At 39.5% G+C, this 21217-nt stretch overlaps 2 protein-coding genes across 2 annotated transcripts in view; both read left to right on the plus strand.

The window, feature by feature from the left end:
• The window catches only part of tlcd2 (TLC domain containing 2), a 31626-nt gene extending 27196 nt beyond the window's left edge, over positions 1 to 4430 (plus strand). The window contains exon 4 of the mRNA XM_074641936.1: positions 836 to 4430. Within this exon, the coding sequence (XP_074498037.1) occupies positions 836 to 1216 (381 nt within the window). The 3' untranslated portion in view covers positions 1217 to 4430. The remainder of the gene's footprint in view (positions 1 to 835) is intronic.
• A 1276-nt stretch (positions 4431 to 5706) lies between these two features.
• On the plus strand, positions 5707 to 20745 carry ccdc92ba (coiled-coil domain containing 92Ba). The gene is made up of 4 exons (XM_074641937.1): positions 5707 to 6068; positions 7442 to 7582; positions 13547 to 13594; positions 16222 to 20745. The coding sequence occupies exons 2-4, from the start codon at positions 7450 to 7452 to the stop codon at positions 16929 to 16931; spliced, it is 891 nt and encodes a 296-aa protein (XP_074498038.1). The 5' UTR covers positions 5707 to 6068; positions 7442 to 7449; the 3' UTR covers positions 16932 to 20745.
• Positions 20746 to 21217: the final 472 nt, after the last annotated feature.

Genomic DNA, 21217 nt, shown 5'->3' on the forward strand with positions numbered 1-21217 from the left:
CGGGAGAGGTTTCAGTTGGTTGCAATCTGCAATTTCACCACTAGATGCCGCCAGATCTTACATACTGCACCTTTAAGAATTCCTTCGACCACTTCTTTAACTAAATTTAAACCAATGCCTTTAACTTAAAGATATTAGATTATTAGAGATGCATATATTTAAGGCTGCAACTAACGATTATTTTCATTGTAGATTAATCTGTTGATTATTTTCTTGATTAATCGATTCATTGTTTGGTCTATAAAATATCAGTAAATTGGGGAAAATGACAATCAGTGTTTCCCAAAGCCCACGGTGTCGTCAAATTTCTTGTTTTGTTCAAAACTCAAAGATATTCAGTAAATAAACCAGAAAATATTCACATTTTTAAGAAGCTGAAATCAGATTTTTGACATTTTTTCTTTAAAAATGACTCAAACCGATTTATCGATTATCAAAATAGTTGCCGATTAATTTAATAGCTGACTGCTAATCAATTAATCGTTGCAGCTCTACATATGTTAGCATACCATTGTGTCAGCTGATATTACTATATTTATCACTTTATTCACTTTACAGTGGTCTTTAAAAAAACTACCTGAAGATAAACATGTTTTAAAGCTTAAACACTTTTTCTAGACTGTTAACAAAAATGCATATTGGCATTGGAATCAGGTAGGAAAATATGAGTTCATATTTGTCAGGTGGTCGCTGCATCCATGCATTTTATTGTGGTATTGGTTATATCTTAACCATCCAGTATCATTACCGTATTTAAAATATTGTATTTATGCTCTGCCACATCCATTGTAACCTTCCTCTTCCTTGTCTTCTTTCTCACCGCCTCCCTCTGTAGGTGATCACCTGCTTCGGCCTTTCTGTGCTGTCTTGCCGCTACGTGGGCTTTGCTGTGGTGGCCCTGCTGGTGGAGGTGAACTCTGTGTTCCTCCACCTCAGGCAAACGCTGCTTTTGGCCAACTGTGCCAAAGGCACGCTGTACCGGGTCAACAGCATCATCAACCTGGGCACATATGTGGTGTTCCGTATCAACACGCTGGCCTGGATGACCCGCTGGCTGGTGCTCAACAGAGACAACGTGCCCCTCCTTTCCTACACGCTGGGCAGCGTGGGCATGGCCATCATGACCGTCATGAATATTATTCTGTTTTGTCGGCTACTCAGGAGCGACTTTTTGAAGAACAGCACCCGGGAGACCAAGAAAGAGAAGGAGATGTAAAGAGGAGGAGAGGAAGGGACACAAGAAGGATTTTAATTCACACACACACACACACACACACACACACACACTCCTTACTGTATGTTAACACCCTGTGGCTGAGATGTGGTACTGTTTTGCTTGTAAAATACTCAGAGCTGCAGAGATCTTTTCTATCTCTCATACTGTACAGGTACCTGCGTACAAGTTGTATTCAACACAGATCACACACAGCCATTATGTTAAGAGCTACATTTAGTTGTAGTTTTAACTTTAGGCTTGTGGTGTGTCTGGTCCAATCATCCTTACGTGCTCACTAATGGTAGATGGAGGATTATTCATAAGAACAATGTAACGCCTTTTAAAATAACACCAAACGCCTTATTTCCCACCGGGTGTTTCAGCTAAATCTGTTCTAAAATATAGCTTACGGTATACACACTGTTCATGAAACAAACCCACCAGCATTCGTATATATTTCCATGGGAAACGAGTGCAAATATCTTAAGAATAACCTTTTATTCATATGTATTATATTATACTGTTGGGGGTTATTTAAATCTCTCGTAACGTTCATCTACCACTGAGTCAAAAACCTTCTTGTTGTTTAACGCTAGCACTGCAGAGGTGAATATATCGTTTTTATAAATAAATCTCCTCAACTAAAAAACGCCTGCTACCTCAGAGAGCTTGTAACAGTTCTTCGCCTCACTCTTACACAAGCTTTGCTGTCACTGTTTGGCAGGTTCTTGAGAAGAAAAACGTGAATATAAAATGTATAATTGTCTGTAGGGTCATCCGGTAAATACCAATCCTTCCTTAAGGAGAGAATAGGGTGATGGTGAATAAACTTTGAAGTGGCATGTAAATAAAACAGATCAGATTTGATGACACAACACAGAACAGCTCGATATTTTCTAGCAAACAATTGTGGCCATTTCATGCTTTGCCAAATTGTATTAAAATATCTAGGATAAAGGATTTATAAATCATGAACAAAGCAGCGATAAATCAGTAGCATAGCAGGTAGGGCTGCACGATTATGGCCAAAATGATAATCACGATTATTTTTGATCAATATTGATATCACGATTATTTATCACGGTTATTCATTGATTTTAGCGACAACAGATTTTATTGCACTTTCACATAAAAATAAACAGAGCACTGTTTTCCCTTCCACGAGGTGCTACATCCCTGTTAATGTACAAATTAGGGCTGCACGATGTTGGAAAAAACTGACACAGCTATATATATGGCAATATGAAAAAAATACAGGAATATTCACCCTTTTGTAAGCTACATTTTAAAGTTAAATGCTTCAATCTGGTGCACTTAGAGAGCAAAATAAGCAACATTAAGAGCTAGATAAACAATTAATTTAATCATAAACACATTGGTTGTGTAGATAATATCTATACCCAAAAGTGAAGCCAAAACATCTCGATCATCGGCTAGTGGCTGTTAGTTTAGGAAGCGCTGGATTTGAGATGCTGCTGAGTTTTCTATGAGAAGAACACACATTTTAAAACGTCAATATCACAGGCGATCATGTTCAATTAATTGTGGGAAGCCAAAATTGCGAACGCGATTAATATTCGATTAATTGTGCAGCCCTAATAGCAGACTTTACATTCATTATAAATATATACAGTAGATCAATAATCCTTAAAACAGCTTGAACAGATTCTGATTTGATTGGCTCACGGATCCATTACAAGCCGTCACCAATGACATCAGAGTCCAGCAGCAGTCAGTGACGGAGGTTGTCAGACAACTCAACTGGCTGCTGTATATTGTAATGTTTTAAAATAACAGGAAAACAAAACAAGCTAAATGCCGATAGATGGTGCTGCAGAACAAACTGTTTTCATGGTTCGCATGTTATCCTTTAGTGGTGCGTGATGGTTTACAGTCCGCAGTAGGAGCTTTCAGACAGGCAGAAGTTGTTATTCCTCATTTGGCCTTTGGAGGACAGCACACTCCTCAACATCACCTCCGTGATCTCAACACAGACACCAGAGATGACTTTATTTTGTAACATCTTGATGTTAGATCTGTGCCTTTAATTTGCACGGAGAGAAATCCCTAAGGTCGGTGTCGGAACAAACAGGTCTGAGATCTGTGAATACAGCAGATTGTTATACACAGTGGTGCTACAAGGCTGCCTACTCGTACCAATCACATCACAGCATTACAGCCCTTACATGGCATGGAAATATCTGATGCCATTTAAGTTTTGCTTTTTTGTGTAGAATCATCGTTTGAGGGGTTAAATTGTGTATATTTGTAATTTATTTGTACTAAAAAGAAGTTGTGGATATGAAGTGTAAGTCGTATTGCGGGACATTGTGCCACTTTGGGTCTTATATTTACATTAATGTCTACAAGGGGGAAGCTCATAGTCTACTCGGCTTGAAATGTTCAAGCCCTAAAACCAGGCTTTCCAACCACATTACAAACACAGTGAACAGACACAAACATACTGTACTCGGTTGCAGTTGGAAGAAAACCTTCAAACACAAATTGTACTTTTAAATGCAGCTGATTAAATGACACAAACACAGCCCATAAATTGAACTCTTTGTCCACGTTAAAATCAAGACATCGCTGCACTAAAGAAACGGCACTGTTTGGGAGGTTAAGTTTGGATTATCATCGTTGTCGTGGCTAATTCCCAGATTTAAATATCAAGAGAAACTCCCTTTTTAAATTTTTATTGTGAATGTATTTTTTATTTTCAATTCTTCTAATGTTTAGGGCAGCTTAACTTTGTGGTTGTAGTGAAGACAACTGGTGATGATTGAAGTTCTTTCTAACAAACAAGCTTGTATTTGTGAATGTGTTTTATCAGGCTGTAACTTTATTGGAATTGTGGTGATTGGTGAAATATTGTCTATTGTTAACTATGAAAAAATTAAATTCATAACAACAGTGAAGACTTTTGACACTTCGCAGCATGTCAAAGACTTAAAAAAAAAACCTTCATCCTTCATTAAGGGGACAAATCATGGAACACTGAAGCAACCGAGACCAACTGAGGTCATGAAAGCAAAATCATCGGCTTTATCGGAGCATCAAACTGTCACGCCTCACAGAATTATGCCTTTAAGTGTAAATATACTGTTTTATTTTTTCATGTTTTGGCTGATTTGTTTGTAATTAAAACTCCAATTTTTATGTTTATATATTAACATTATTTGTTTAACGTGAAAATAAAAATCAAAGTAACAAATGTGTTTTTCTTATACTGACTCAGATGGTTTTTACTAATGGCAGATTCTGGGATTAGTATGTTAATAATAATAATTAATAATTCAGAAACATCTTGTAGTGTACTGTTTAGCTGTGAGATAAGAAAGTTTGTGACCCGGCAGCCATGTTGAGATCCGTTGAAAGTCTCCCGTCACAGGCTGGATTTTTTAAAACCTGAAAACAGAGCCATGATGAGGTGCAGAAGTCTAGTTATCGCTCAGAACACTTGAATTACAATATGCTGAAAGGTTATTATGACATTTTTGCCCAATGATGCCAAAAATATTCTGCTCACTGCAGGTTTAAGTGGTTGTTTAATCCCATTTTAAAAGTTTGTATTGAATAAATTTAACTATATAATACAACTTTTTTTCTTGTAAAGTTATGACTGTATTCTCGTAATATTACGACTTTTTTCTTGTAAAGTTATGACTTTATTCTCATATTACGCCTTTTTTTCTCATAAAGTTATGAATTTATTCTCATATTACGACTTTTTTCTTGAAATAGTATGACTTTATTTTCATTAAATTGTGACTTTTTTCTCGTAATATTACGACTTTTTTCTTGTAAAGTTATGACTTTATTCTCATATTACGACTTTTTTTCTCATAAAGTTATGAATTTATTCTCATAATATTACGACTTTTTTCTTGAAATAGTATGACCTTATTTTCATTAAATTGCGACTTTTTTCTTGTAATATTACGACTTTTTTCTTGTAAAGTTATGACTTTTTTCTCATTAAATTACGACTTTTTTCTCGTAATATTATGATTTTATTCTCTAAATCTCTTTGTTATTTTTTTCCCCTCAATGTGGCCCTGATATTCCGTCGTATAGACCTACTTTCCCCCCACTACATCTCCTGTGTAACAGCAGAACTCCTGAGACGTCCCCAGGAGGTCCGCGGCCCGCAGGTTGAGCACCACTGCAGCAGGCTGGGTTGTCTCTGTCCATGAAGCAGAAATCACACCTCACTTTGTATATAGAGTCCCAAAATAAACAATTGACTAAAATATCTGCTTTCCAGTCACATTTCTTTAATATTATCATGTATTTATTTATCCCAGTGAGTCATTATACAGTATATCGTGTTTTCCTTTGTACTCCCTCTCTCTCTCTCTCTTTGTATGGGTCCTCAGAGAGACGTACAGCTGATCCGTCCTGCTCATCCAATCAGCTGCTCTGTACGATGATCTCGCGTGTTTCTGCTCTCGGCGGCTTGTTTTCATCCTCTCAGCCTCTCAGTCTTCACTCACAGCAGCTTGATGTGTCAGCAGCCTGGTGGGCGACGAGGAGGAGGAGGAAGAAGAAGAAGAAGAGGAAGACTGGTGCGCATGTTGTTGAAAAATGGACTGCGCACTTTTCACATATCGACGCATTTAACAGCATCCTCCTCTTCCTCCTCCTGATAAAGATGCTCCATGTTGTTGCTGCAGCGACCAGCAGGACCTTGGTGCCATGCATCGTGGTGCTTTTGCATTTTTACTCAGCTGTCCAGCCTCTTCGTCCTCTAAAGGATTTGGACCAGCAGCAGCATCGCAGGCCAGCATGCAAGCATCCCAGGACGTTTTTATAACGAATCATATTTAGTAGATTTTTGGCACATTAAAAGGTAAGCAGATGCATGCATCCACTTAAGATCTAATGGAAATGCTTTATTATTATTAATTAAAAACTGTAAGTGCATGTTTTCTCCCCATTTCTGCTGATCTCTCTGGTCATCAATACCTTATTTATAGCTCCCACATGACCTCAATAGAGAACTTGCACTCATCTCTCTGTGTGGCTGACATAAGCAATGTTCCCAGTATATGGAGAAATGACATTTAACAGCTTTACAGTGTAATATGAAGTTGGAAAAAGGTATAGTCTCTCTAGTCTCTACACTGTTAAGAATTTCCCAGTAAAATAACAGTAAAGAGCTGGCAGCAGGGTTGCCTTTATGTTACTGTAAAATTAACATTATTATACTGTCGCTGAAATTTTACAGCTTTGTACTGTTAATAAAAAATACAGTTTGAACTGTTTTTGTTTTTATTAATTTCACAGTATTTTACAGTTAATTTACTGTTTAAAGAAATATTATATAGCTTTTTTTCACCTTTCTTTTACATTATCTTACTGATTTGTTTTAATGCACTATTTAGGTTGTATTTTTTACATACATTTTAATAAACATTATTTTTTGCCTAGATGAATAGACTTAGCAGGTTACAGACAGAGGAATAGTCACACTAAATACAATTAAAGGCACTTGTTAGGAAAATGGCTATAAAAGACTTGTTGACACTTTTCTCCAAAATGTCTGTCTATAGCTGCTACAAGCACAGAATGCAAACCAGAACAACATGTGAGTGAAAAACAGAGCTAATTCACTGATTTTACAATCATGTACAATGTACAAGCCTCACATGTGCAGATCAGGTCCCAGAATTAAAGAAATACTGCATGAAACTGTTACTGATGATACTTTAGACAGCTGATCAGCAGTAAAGTGCTGTTTTTTAAGAATGCATTATAGTTCAGTTAAAAAACGGCCTATGTACGTAATTTAACAGGTTTGCTTTTGTATTAACAGTAAAGCACTGATTTTTAGCAATAACAGGTTAATACTGTTGAAATCCTGCTGTAAATTAACAGCAAATTGTTTACAGTGTAGATCAGGGGTGGGCCAAACTAATTCTGTCAGTCGTGACCTTTTATCACAAGATTAAATATTTAGTAAGTAAGTTAACATTTAACTTAACATCAACACTTAAATTTCCTTCTTTCGTTGCATGCAGCTTTGTAGAAAAGTCCTTGCTGCTTTTGTAGCTTAACTAGAAATCCCTCGGCTGTCCTCGCCTAAAATTGTGTGGTTTGTCTGAGACCAGGCAGAGCCATCACGAGGGCGGCTTCTGGCCCCCGTGCCGTATAATGCCCAGGTCTGCTCTAGATGCTGTTTGATCCTCCTGATGTCCTTCTCCTCCTTCTGTCCTCCTCCAGACTCGGCCATGGGTGATGAGGGCAGCCTGTCTCGGCAGATTGGGAGTGTGGAGAGGAGCGTGGTGTTCCTCAGGCAGGAGCACCTCACTTTACTCCACGGCCTCCACCTGGAGATCCTCTCCCTGCAGAAACGATGCTCAGGTGAGGGACACACTGCTGCTGCTGCTGCTGATGATGATGATGATGATGATGTTCCTGTGTGTGTGTGTGTGCATGAGGGAACTTTTATGTGACCCCAAATATTAATTGACACTCCAACACCCTTGAGTTAGAGGAAGGTACTTAAATATGACTTGTTTACTATATTCCTCTGTACGATAAGGGTTTATGCTACAGCCTATATATGTCACTAAAGAATTTTAAAGTCGTTTATTAATGCTTTATAAATAGATAAACTGTAAGGATACTGATTTATCACCTATAGGGCTGCAACTAACCATTGTCTTCTAATTATAATTTTAATTTTGTCTAAAAAATCCCCACAATTGATGTTAAAACTGCTTGTATTGATCAAGCAACAGTCCAAAACCCAATACATATATTCAATTTACTATCATATATCATGTATATCATATCATATTGAGAACCAGACAGAACCAGATCTTGTTTGGCACCTTTGTTTGAAATTCTGTGCCGATAATTGACTAATAATTTCAGCACTAATGAGCTGCACATTTAAGTGAAGGATCCTTTGGTGTCTTTGTTGTGCTGCTATATAATCTCTTTGAGCCTCAGAGAGAAGATTTAAAGAGATTTTTAATTAGAGGCTTGATGTAATATTGGGAAGAAGACAGCTACTTGCGCATTTTAAATTAGGTTTTTTACACTTTATGATAATCCATCGCGCCGCAGCACCCAGATGTGATTCTATCCAGGTAGAGCCTTCATTTGATGGGACCACATGATCCATATTTAATTTTGGAAAGAACATAAGCTATTGTTGTGACTCTGTGTTCGGTTACAATTGGCAGTTATTACGTAGTAGAGAAACTAAATCTCTGCATGTGCATACAGACCTCATTGTTCATGTGTTGTGTGTGTGTGTGTGTGTGTGTGTGTGTGTGTGTGTGTGTGTGTGTGTGTGTGTGTGTGTACACCATCAATCAATGCCACACAATGACTACACGGTGATGTCATGCTACGATTCCTGTAGATTGCATCATTTCCTGTTTCGAGCCTAATGGATGTTTTCCATTTAATCAAGCAAGCAACACACACACACACACACACACACACACACACACACACACACACACACACACACATTTATACTTCTATAATTGTGAGGGTTTTCTATTTAATTTCATTAATTCCCTGGATGCTTCCCTTATCCTTTCACTATAGTGAATATGAATATATTTAACCTTGTAGGGGGGGGCAGCTCTGTGTCCTCAGAGTCGAGGAGAATCCCCTTATGTGATTGAATACACGCACACACACACACACACACACATTTAATTGTCACACACACAATACATCCTCAGAGAGATACATTCAAACATATCCATCGTGGTTAATCCATAGATCCCATATCTTTAGTAATCCATATGAATGGGATTGTGGTGTGTGTGTGTGTGTGTGTGTGTGTGTGTGTGTGTGTGTTTGTGTATGTGTGTGCGTGTCGATGTGTGTGTGTGTGTGTGTGTGTGTGTTTGTGTGTGTGTGTGTGTGTGTGAGAAAGAAAGAGATGTATGGGGTGAGCTGGCTCAGAGCCAATGTGACCAGTTGTGTAGAGAAAACAACCCCCTCCATCACTTTGTACTGTAGCTCTGCTGCACGATCACATCTGGTCAATAAAGCTGTGCTTGGTGGTTAGAGTGTGTGTGTGTGTGTGTGTGTGTGTGTGTGAGTGAGACTGAAACCAACAACACTGTGAACACAAAGGGCGGTCCAACTGGTACTGTTACAGATTGTTTATCATTTTTAATCCATGTGGAGTTAAAGTTGAATGTTTATGTGACAATTTGTGGCCAAACCTTCAGAAACACAATAGTTTTCATTATAAAAAATAATTGAATCAATAAAGAAGTCTCCCCAGAGAGTTTAATTTCATTTTTTTTTCAGTAGCAACAAACAAATAAAATATAAATCTTTGTCCTGCAGCCGCTGGAGTCATGAATCCAGTTTGTATATCTATGCAAGCTATAACACAGCCTTTCATGTATTCCTCAAAGGGTTTCGTGGGGTTGCATATACAGGGACATTATTTCATCACACTCACTAAAAACACACATATCTCTTTCTGCCGAGCATCTTTAAAGCTTCTTATGATGCTCTCATGCCAGAGGGAAAATCTGTTAAAAGGTTTTACAGGCAAGTGTCTGCTTTTTTTAAGGCAAAGTAAGATCAAATGGCCACCACGCACCCTTTCCTGTAGGCAAGGCAAGTTGATTTGTTTAGCACCTTTCAACAACAATGCAATTCAAAGAGCTGAAAGGTGTTAAAGCTAAAGGTTCTGTAATGTGAACTCTTGTTGTCCACTGCAATTTGAAATTTGTCCGTGGAGGAGGAGGGCGTCTTGCTGCTAACTGGCTTCAGCCTGGTCCAGGTTTTGCACTGAGCTTCAGGCAAAAGCTTGTGCTGTTGGTAGGCCGCACTGATTTATAAGTATCCAGGAGCCAGTGTCCATAATTTCTAGCAGAAAAAAACAAGGATATCAGCAAAAGATGTAGCTGCAAATCGTCTGCACTGTAGGAAAACAGGCTCCTTTTCACGCCATGTTTCCGCTAACATTTTGACAGCATGTATAACTTGCAGTCATTCTCTCAGTTTTTTTTTGGTGTTTTCTCAAAGAGTTCCACAGATATAAAACGAGGTGATGGTGAAGAGTCTGGAGGACGGCTGTGTGAGGCTAGGTGCTGATAGGCTAATGCAGTTTGAAGGTGTGATGGGTTGTTTGCTGCCAGCTCACTAATGTACAGCCTGGAAGGATACTGCAAGGTTGAGCTGACGATGTTGCCGTGCATATATCAGCTCTGCCTTTGTACTGCTGACCTCTTTGTATATTGTTCTAAACTCTCATTCCCATCACCATAAAGGCTCTTCTGTCTCCCCGAACAACGAGCTAAATCAATTTTTGTCTTCTTGTTTTTTTAAATTGGGGCTTATTCTCTGATATAACGTGTCTTTCAAGATATGTTTGCAACATTCAAGGTCGAGCCATGAAACAAAAACCTGTAGAGGTTGTATAGGAGATAAGCCAGACGTACATCACACACACTGGATGTTTCTGCAATGTGCTGAGCTCCTCGTTTTCATTGTTTCATGGAATAGTTCCCAGAGACGATTTCCTGCCGTTAAATTAACTTCGTGAGTGATTCTGGCAGCCGTGAATGAGGACAATGACTAGAAAACATGACCTCTCAAAGTCATATTTGGAAGTCAGTTCAGTACTTAAACAGCAATCAGCGAGTCTGTCTGTCTGGGACTGCCTCTCTGTTGTTTCTCTATCCTCCCTTCCTTCCTTACTATCTCTCTTCCCACCCTCTTCTTCTCCTCTGTCTACCTCTCTTCATGCCAGCTGCATGGGTGGGCGTGTTGTGCTGACTGCAGAGGGAAGCAGAAAGGGTGTGACAGGGAGAGTAAGAGGAGAAGAAAGGCAAACGACTAATAATAACATCTGCTGCTCTAGATTCTGCTTCATATTTTTAGTAAACATCTAAGTGAGTGATAGTAGAGAGTTACAGATTTAAAGCGAAGGCTTTCTCCTTTCTTCAAAATTCAACTAGTTTACGATTATGTCACCTATTTCTGGCAAAATGGTAAATTAAAATAGGACACAGCTACGCCACATTAATCTAAAAATGACACACACAGAGACATCACTGTGTTTGAGTGTGTACTGAAAGCTGAATGTAGAGATTTCCCTGCAGTCCGACATGACTGACGGGACAGACACGACCAGCAGTCCGACCCCCACATCCCCGTCAGAGACTCTAAGCTGACATAGTTTTTTTACCAGGGACAATCCAACCCTGCTAATAACCGAGCACTGTACCACACACCAGTCTGTTACATTATCTTCTCAAAAACATAAATGTAATGCACCGACATGAGATATAATCCATCCTGTATCTAAAAATGCCAGCGTGCCAGATATCATATCATGTAATGTTTGGATAATCCTATAATCATGTCGGTGGAGTATCAGCATTCAGCTCTATTACTGCTTCCTGCACTACTAAAGCAAAGTCCCACAATCATGTTTTATGATGTTTTATTGTGCAATCGAACATTGAGAGAAGAGAGCTTCTGACTGTCTGTTATCTGTTTTTTTATGGCACAAGACAAATGGATGCATCCACTAATGCAAGACATAAAGGTTGTGTACAGCGGGACTGGGAGTATAACAGTATTCAGGAGAAACACAAACTGCACAATACAGAAAGTCGGCCGCTTTACACAAATACGAAATAATAATAATAACTTTATTTATAGAGCACTTTTCATACATGAGATGTAGCTCAAAGTGCTTTACAAAAGAAAAGAAAAATGCAACACATTCAGACAGATAGGCAATAAAAATAGACAATAAGAGGACAGTAGATGATAAAATACATTAGTGAAATTAAAAACAGACCACTGACGATAATAAAAATTAGAGAATTAATAAAAAAAAAAAAGTTAAAAGACATAATAGTTAGGGCTGTCAAAGTTAATACGATAATAAAGCATTTAACACAAATTCGTTTTTGCCACTAATTTCTTTAATGCATTAATACAACTGGTGATTTTTATGTTGTAGCGGGCTCAGTTTTAAAGCTACATGATGCTGGTATCATATGAAACAATGGTACCAACCATGTCATACTAGCTTGTCGGGAAGGAAGCTAAATAACGCTCCAAACTTATGTTACATTTTGGCAAGGAAAAACTGTCATAGACATTTTCAAAGGCGTCCCTTGACCTCTGACCTCAAGATATGTGAATGAAAATGGGTTCTATGTGTACCCACGAGTCTCCCCTTTACAGATATGCCCACTTTATGATAATCACATGCAGTTTGGGGCAAGTCATAGTCAAGTCAGCACACTGACACACTGACAGCTGTTGTTGCCTGTTGGGCTGCAGTTTGTCATGTTATGATTTGAGCATATTTTTTATTCTAAATGCAGTACCTGTGAGGGTTTCTGGACAATATTTGTCATTGTTTTGTGTTGTTAATTTATTACAAATAATAAATATATACATACATTTGCATAAAGCAAGCATATTTTAATTGATTGGCAGTCCCTAATAATAATAAATTGAATAACATTAATTAGAAGCATAATTAAATAGGTTTTCAGCTCTCATTTAAAAATGTCCACAGAGCATCTTTTACACCGTTTGGTAGGGTATTCAACAATTTTGGAGCATTGTTAAAAAAAGCTGCGCTGCCTATTTTCTTCTGAGAGATCTGAGAGCCCGTGAAGGCTTATAAAACGACAGAGAGTCTGCACAGTATCACTTGAGAACATCTCTATTGATCGGTTCTCTATACAAAATCCTGTATCACCTTTATGATCCATCAGTCTGCAGAATGTTCCGATGTGAAACTGTAGCTTTGGGTTAAACTGTTGAAATCTGCCACAAAGCGATGTAAAGAGTTATTCAGCTACATCAGATGTTGGGATAAATGCAGCTCTGCTTACATCGGATCTTTACATTTGTAGCATTTTACTCAACTTTTTAAAGGTTCCTATGTGTCTGGTTTGCATTTCCTCTTGAAACAGACTGCACAGCCAGTAGTTTTTATTTAAGTGGATATTGATTTCAGTGAGGAATGCTAATAAAGCTAATATGTCTTATTGAGGTTGCACCAGTGGGAGTTTTTCCTCCGTTCTGAGACAAGTAATGTAGCAGGACATCAGTCTTTGATGTAAAGTTTCAGATTTAGCTTCATGAATTATGCATAGAGCTCACTGAAAGTGTGCTGGAAACTGCATCGAGCATCTGTTATGTTAACCAGCAGCAGCAGCAGCAGCAAACAGAAACTGTCAGCTTTAATAAGACATTTCAGCACCATTGAGCATCTGTATTTAAGCTCAACAATTAGGATTTCATGTGTGTTTTTTCATATGTCTCTTTAACGCTATGGTTTTATCTTTCTCTTGTGTTTTTCAGAGCTGACAAGTGATTTAAAGGTGAAGCCTCCAGGCAGAAGCCAAATAGGTATGTTAAAAACACATTTCCTCACACTTCCTCACCCACCTCCATCCTGGATCAGCTCTCCGGCTGCCCTTGAAATAGAAAGACAGACACATGTTTACACCTCCTTGAGCTTGTTTGTCTTCGCCGCACTCAACCTCAACCCCCAATCCACCACAACTCGACGCCAGCTCCCCTCTCTGCCTCCCTCTGTCCTTCCCGCCCTCCCATCCCCCAGGGGATGGATCCCTGTCAGCCGCACTCCTCCCTCTTATCACACTTTCCTCCTTATCTCTCTCTCCTCATTTACTCACCCCCAAGGTGTGGGGACGTCTCTGACAAACCATGACAGATCAAGGGTGCAAAGTGCATCTGTGTTTCCTTGTTTTTCTGTGTAAAAAAGAGTTGGTCGCAGCTGTATGGAGGTCGGACACAGCTGCAAAGACAGCATGCCTCAACATATTTGGCTCATAGCTGACATTTGCAGGACCGTCTGTGGTGTCTGGGTGCAGGGATGCAGAGATAGGCACCATTTTGTCACAGCGAATTAGAGACAGAGCAGGAGAAGACAAGTCAAAAGGCTGTGTAAATATAATGAGGGTGGGGGGGGGGAGTCGTGCTTGGCCGCATTACTCAGCCATTAGATCCCATCTCCTTTTCCAGGACAGGTTATCCCCCGATCCATCAATACGGCACGGGCCTCTGTTCTCCTCCCACCCTGACACATTGATCCATCCTCTTTCTCTTCTCCCTGCTCTCGGTGGGGGTGTCCACTTACAAGACTTTGCTGAGAACAAGAGAGACGTAGAGGCAGGAAAAAGGAGGGAGGAGGAGGCCGAAGGAGAGAGGTAATGAGAGGTAGCGAGGAGGGAGATTAAGGGGAAAAGACGAGGATGCGGTCAGCTGCAGACGTGGAAGAAGAGGAGGAGGAAGAGGAGGAGGAGGAGGAGGAGGAGGAGGAGGAGGAGGAGGAGGAGGAGGAGGAGGGGAGATGGGTATGGAAGATCACATTAGGTATTGTAGTCTATAGTTAGCATATGAGCTCAACCTGGGTGTGGTGATTGGCGACAGAAAACCTGAGACTGATCGGTCCTCAGAGGATCCATCCTGAAAGAGATACTAGTGAAATAAAATCATAGATGAAAAAGGACTAAGTATGATAAAGGGAAGAGAAAGCTAGAGCAAAAATGTACATCATAAAGCAATAAGAATAGCAGCTTTAACCTCAAACTCAAAGCTTTTATCAACTTACAGTATATGAAGCACCCTATTACATTTAAGCCTAATATGGATTCCTGGATTTATAGTTTCACCAAACCTCCCTCCAGCCTTTTGATTCTCCGACCCTGAAACCTGCCCTATTTCTATGGGCAGAGACTCTGTGGATGTAATCTCCTTCTCCTCTGGCGAGCTGCAGCTCAGTCAGCCCCGAGGTTGCTGCTCTGGCTTTTCATCCATACCTCCCTCCCTCCCTCCCTCCCTCTCCTCTCCTCTCCTCTGGGGAATTTTACTGGAATGAAAGAGCACAAATGTCTACAGAAGCAAAAACAGAGAGAGAACAATAAGCAGAATACTGCGTTAAACCGGACCTTAGTTGGCAGAGAGGTTGAAGTTCCTCAAATAGTTTTATCTCCTGGGAACAAATCAGCACTGGTTGATGTTGTAGAATTTAGCCAGTGGACTTTCTTTGCTGTGAGAAAATAGGACTAGCTGTATGTACAGTGTGTTATGTATCTGTGATGCAGCATGACTGTACCTTGCTGTAAGTAGTAAAGGAGGATTTAACCTAAAACAACATTGTTAAGATTTGATCTGTGCTGGCTAGTTGTCTCTCTTAATTGGTTCATGTTTTCATCTCCACCTCTTGCATTAGGGCTGCATGATTATGGCCAAAATGAGAATCATTTATCAATTACAACAATTATTTATCGCGATTATTCATTGACTTTAGGGACTGCTTTCACTTCCACGTTTTGCTACATTCCTGCTGAGTAACAAGACTTAAAATAAGGTTCTTCTTCACGAAAAATGCAGACAAGAATTAGACAAATTTGTTTATAATGAACAGCTATCTTTAAAACAAACCCCAAAATATTATTAAGCTAGATGATGAAGACTCAGTTAGGGGTAGGATTACCCTTTCCAGATATGTGTGTCACTTCTAGCTCCAGCTATAACACCACATGCTGCACCATTTTCAGATTATCCTCATCAGATTTTGAGAGGAAACTGGTGGTATCCTTAATAATACTCAGACTTGGTCCCATTAACTACTTTCCTACATATTTTACTGCGTGGACAAAATATGATCTGACAATCTCTGAGTTGTGCCTCTATGGTGATATGTGCTGAGGATTACAGCTTGTGTGGCCCAACAAATGCTCAATTTTGCTCTTGGAGGCGAGATAACTAATCTGCGAAAAACACAACGTGTATTAAACTGTGTGTTGATGCTGTGTTACTATATATGTGCTTATTTTTTTTGTACACTGTAGTAGGTTGTGGAAAGAGGTTGTTGTTATGAATTGTTAAACTCTTTATATAGATATACTATGTAGCAGCAGGTCATATATGTCGGCACATTTAACAGTTCTAGATGGAAACTCCTGCAGGTATTTAACACTTGTATTTGTGGTCCATCTCTGTGTCAGAGTTACAGGAGGAAGAGGAGCTCCTGGAGAACCGCTGTTGGGACGTGGAGAGCCGTCTGACCGACCAGGAGTGCACCTTAGGAGAGCTTCGTATGGAGCTGAGTCACAAAGGCGCTTTGGTGGGAGCCCTCAGGGCCAATCTCAAGGAGAAGGAGCGCCATTTCCTGGAGGAGCTCAAACGACGCAGCCACTGTTCCACCATCCTTAACACGGAGCTGCAGAAACAAACGGAGGCGGCGGCGTACCTCTCCTTCCAGCTGCACGCCGCCAGACAGAAACTGCACCACCAGCGGATGCAGCAGCGGCACGGACTCCTCGCCCGAGCCAACAATCAGGGGGCCCAGTATGGTGCCGAGCAGAACTCTGTCGCTCCACAGATGCCGTCAGGAGCCTCCCCTTCCTCTCCTGTGGTTAAACCCAAGCGTAAGAGCGTCAGGGCGTCTTTCAGAGTGGAGCGTGCCCGGGAGTGCGTGCCCATAGAGAAAGTGACGGGCCCCGCAGAGCCCACGGCGATGCCGGACCCTGCGCTCTTCCTCCACCCTCGACGGCACAGGGCTCGCTCCAGGCACGCTGTGGCACACAGACAGCCTCTGCTGGGCCTGGAGAAGGAGGATGAGGAGGAAGGAGGTGGAGAGGGGCCCCAGGGTGAAGCTGCCAGACTGGTGTCTGCAGCTGCAGCGCCTCCTGCTGCTGAGGCGAAGGCAGATTAGCAACTACTGTGACCTGCACTTCATTATCTTCTGTCGGACTGTTAAACGCTGTCAACTGTTGTTCTGCACCTTGACTACTGAGACTGGTTTTAGCTATTGAATTATATCACACTTATTGTAGACACTTTTTAATATGGACTTTGATATAACCTTAAATAACTTGCAAAAGTCAGTCTTGAAGTTAGATGAATTATCTGTTTACACTGGTGTCACATGCTCAGTATACTGTGGGGCCTTATTTCAAAGCAACCCCCTTTTTGATCTATAAAGAGTACGGTCTAGTATGAAAAGTGCCCTAAGATAACTTCTGTTATGATCTGGCGGCGCTATATAAATGAAATTGGAAATTGAAATATGGGGATGGTGAATGGTAGCAGCCATTTTAGGCAGACTACAAGCCGATGGGTTGTGTAGCCTGACCAACTGTGAGCTTTCAAGGCCAACCATAAATCAACCATGTGACCAAACGTTTGTGTGGCCCCCGACTGAGTAACAGCTGAGAATATCTGAGGTGGTATGCACGTCTGCGTGAGTCCAAATGTTGATTGGAAGGACGTCTGTTATCGTTGCTTTGAAAAAAATATACAAACATGTCTGAATTTTAACACACGACAGCTGCACATCTGTTTCAGTAGATCCATTTTATCTGTATTACACCTATGTATACCTTAAACACAGTAAATATTCATATCTGATTTGCCAGAAGGTGTCCATGAAAATAATTAATCAGGACTCATAATTTCGGTGTTGTGTCGACATCTCTGATCAGTTTGTTTCTTAGCCCTGACCTCAACCGGTTATCTCCCATACGTTAACGTAAACCCCAAAAAAACTAAGGACGACGCTTCAGGGAACACTATATTTGGGGGGAAACTTTTTGATATAAGACCTGACATCAGTTGAAACTGTTTGAAATCAGTGTGCAATGTGTCAATTAGGGCTGCAACTAACAATTATTTTCATTGTTGATTAATCTCTTGATTATTTTCTTGATTAATCGATTAGTTGTTTGGTCTAGAAAATGTCAGAAAATGATGAAAAAAGTTGATAGTTTTTTCCCAAAGCCCAAGATGACGTCCTCAAATGTCTTGTTTTGTCCACAACTCAAAGATATTCAGTTTACTGTTGTAGAGGAGTAAAGAAACCAGAAAATATTCACATTTAAGAAGCTGGAATCAGAGAATTTTTAACTTTTTTTTTCTTAAATAATTACTCAAACAGATTAATCGATTATCAAAATAGTTGGCGATTAATTTAACAGTTGACAACTAATCAATTAAACGATTAATCGTTGCAGCTCTAGTATCAACTGCAGATAAATGTAGCAACAATAATTGTGCTTCAGTTAGCTTTACCTGGTGCAAAAACGTTATAAAACAAACTTTTAGAATAAATCACATCACAATTTCAACTGGTATAATACATGGTGGGATACACACGTCACCATGGCATCCATCTCTTACTGATTAATTAATCAATTTTTAAACATCCAAAAAGAGAATGCACATGGACACAAAACACCAAAAATATAAATACATATCACAATAAAACTTTATTTGAAAAATTAAATCTGATTATCACTTACATAACACACTTTTGGGATTATTTTAACAATTCAATTTGTGGTGAAAAAAGCAGATGTTTAAGAGAAATAATGTTTTCTTCAAAAACAAAATCTGTTTTTCTTTTCTTCAAATTGCGATGTTTGTTTTGTTTATCGGTTCCTGTCTGATGTGGAGATCAGACCGCAGTAGTTTTGGTCAGGTACAAACTTTGCATCTTCTAATGTTTAGCCTGTATGTTTACTGAAAGATACAGATCGAGGCGAGTGTTTGCTGCAGTTACTGACTGCTTTGTATAAACAGGTGATAATATGTTCTGACTGGTTGGACCGTCACTCAGGTGTGGTTTGTGTACTAAACACACACACGCACGCACACACAAGACAACTGTGTCAACTAGTTTGTGTTTGAGGTTGTTGTGTTGTCGTTTGTTATCTCTTCAGGAAAAATGGACAAACAAGAACAGAATCAACTGAAGTCGGATAGAGTCGGTCTGTTTGCATTTTGTCCCAAAGTCCCAAAGTAGCTGTTTAAAAATGCACCAAGACAGTGACTGTGTACTGTAAAGCTGTATGTGTGTGTGTGTGTCCTCTGTTATCAAAACACATGCACATGGTGGCCCCTAGCGTAACAAGGAGCAAATAGCAACTTGAAAAAAAAAAGCAGTATGAGAAAGATCAAATGAACAATTTAATTAACTATATTTTAATGTTATTTTTTACGTCATTGCTTCACTGTTGTCCATTCAGTACCCGACTGTAATTACTGCCTTATAATAGAGGAGCTGTGGATAGAAGAAATGCAAGCAAAGTGTGGAAACTTAAGACATTTCTAAAGTATTGTGTCCTTTTGTTTCAGAAACACTTTTAATATTAAGTCTCTTTGGCATTAGCATATAAAGGTTTACTGTATGTAACGTGGCACCTCGGTTATTTTTGATTCAAAGTTGTGTCACAGTTGATTTATACTTGAGCCATGACTTAACTGAGCATCTCTGAAGCAAGCCTGGATTTAATTGTGATGAGTTGCCGTGAGGCTTTTCTCGCCTTCTGCAGCATCCGATTACAAGTTTAGCATTACGTTTTAGCAGTATATATCCTCAATAAAGCAATATATCAATATATTTATATATTATTAGAAGGTCACGTCAGCCAGTTTAAGGACACTTGAGATGTTAAAATAGATTTTATGATTGTTTAACTTTGTATTTTGTAATTGTTGAGCTCAGTATGTTTTGCTTAATATTTTTCTGAATTGTATGATGGATTGTTTCTGTTTGTCACATGATTATTATTGTTATGTTATAGTTTATAGGAGGCTTAACCGAGTGAGGAGTCAATGCTGCGTGTGAAGCAGCATTAAGCAAACGGGCATATTATTATTATGCCACATGAGACTGTCTGGATGAAAACTTCTTTTTAGCAAAAATGCAAATGTGACAAGGGTAAGCCATTAGCATGACTGTGTGCACTATTCTTCCTCAAGTTTTACGAGACAGCCGAGGATAAAACTGTTTTTTCCCCGCCCAACAGGAATCCTGAACTTAGACTGTTAGACTTCATGACTTCATCATGTCATCTAAACGAAGCGGCAGGTAGATTAAACTCTCCATCCACCTCTCATTAACATCCTGCGTACCACATCTCACATTTCAGATGATCTATACTTACTGGGATTATGTAACAACTTGGATAAATCATCTAAGACTGCTGACTTGTTTGTCTGCTTTGAGGGAAAATGCTAATGAGCCAAAGAGGCCCACCACTAAAATTAACACGAAGACAAATGGTGTGATGCCTTAATGAAGATGTCTTTTCATGAATATTTCAGCTCAAAGAGAGTAAATCTTCACCGCCTGATTTGCTTTTTTTCAGTACATCTCACAGCCACAGAGAATGTCTTCCATCTTTCTGAACGCCTTTATAATAACCCTGATCCTCATAGTAATAACAAATGTCTGTCCAGGTCTTGTCCTTGTTGGTCAATCCTGGTCGAGGTCGAATCCACTTTCTTTTGCATCTTAGAGAAACATGTCAGTGGACTGTGTGTATGTATGAAGCATCTTGTTTGACATGTTATGTGGTCTCTAGCAATAATGCGGTGTGGTACCCGACATGGAGGAGATGTTGCTCTGCGTTATGGTTCGGTCCTCGGGTGATGCATAAACTGTTGACTGATTACCGCATATACTGTGTTGGCTTCCTATAGTGATCTACTGTACACATAATTGGAATAAAATGAAGGATTGTCTAGCCTGCTCGTCGTTGTTGTTGCTTCAAAGTTGACCAGAGAAAATGTGATTTGAAAGAAGCACTGAATACATTTACAAGTGGGTTAAATTAACGCATTTGTGCACAACGACTATATTTCGTATGATAAGGAACATTTGTTCTGATTGGTTAAAAGTCTTGAAATTTGGTGTGGACATAATTTGAGCGAGTATCTAACAGGACAACTTTGACATTTTTAGATCATATAAAAAATAACACTTTTATTAACAGTCAAAATCGGGATTTTTGGAAAATTAGGAAAAACGCAAACATTGTTATCTACATTTTTTCTATATTAATTTTTTTACACTGAAACTGCATATCTTTTGATATTCAACTTGTTATGAGTTCATAGATACCAACTACCTGATTGTGTTCCTTTCTGAGACATTGGCAAAGTGTTGAAAGTTGCCTGACAGCTGCTTATTAGGGGTATAAATCACAAGTTTCATCA

The sequence above is a fragment of the Sebastes fasciatus genome, chromosome 7 (assembly GCF_043250625.1).
Source record: "Sebastes fasciatus isolate fSebFas1 chromosome 7, fSebFas1.pri, whole genome shotgun sequence".
Classification (NCBI taxonomy): domain Eukaryota; kingdom Metazoa; phylum Chordata; class Actinopteri; order Perciformes; family Sebastidae; genus Sebastes; species Sebastes fasciatus.

Bases quoted from the DNA above. Each gene is read 5' to 3' on its own strand.
- ccdc92ba (XM_074641937.1), top strand. From the start codon at position 7,450: ATGGGTGATGAGGGCAGCCTGTCTCGGCAGATTGGGAGTGTGGAGAGG. The intron at 7,583-13,546 runs GTGAGGGACACA...TGTGTTTTTCAG, and splicing joins CCTGCAGAAACGATGCTCAG to AGCTGACAAGTGATTTAAAG. The intron at 13,595-16,221 runs GTATGTTAAAAA...TCTCTGTGTCAG, and splicing joins TCCAGGCAGAAGCCAAATAG to AGTTACAGGAGGAAGAGGAG.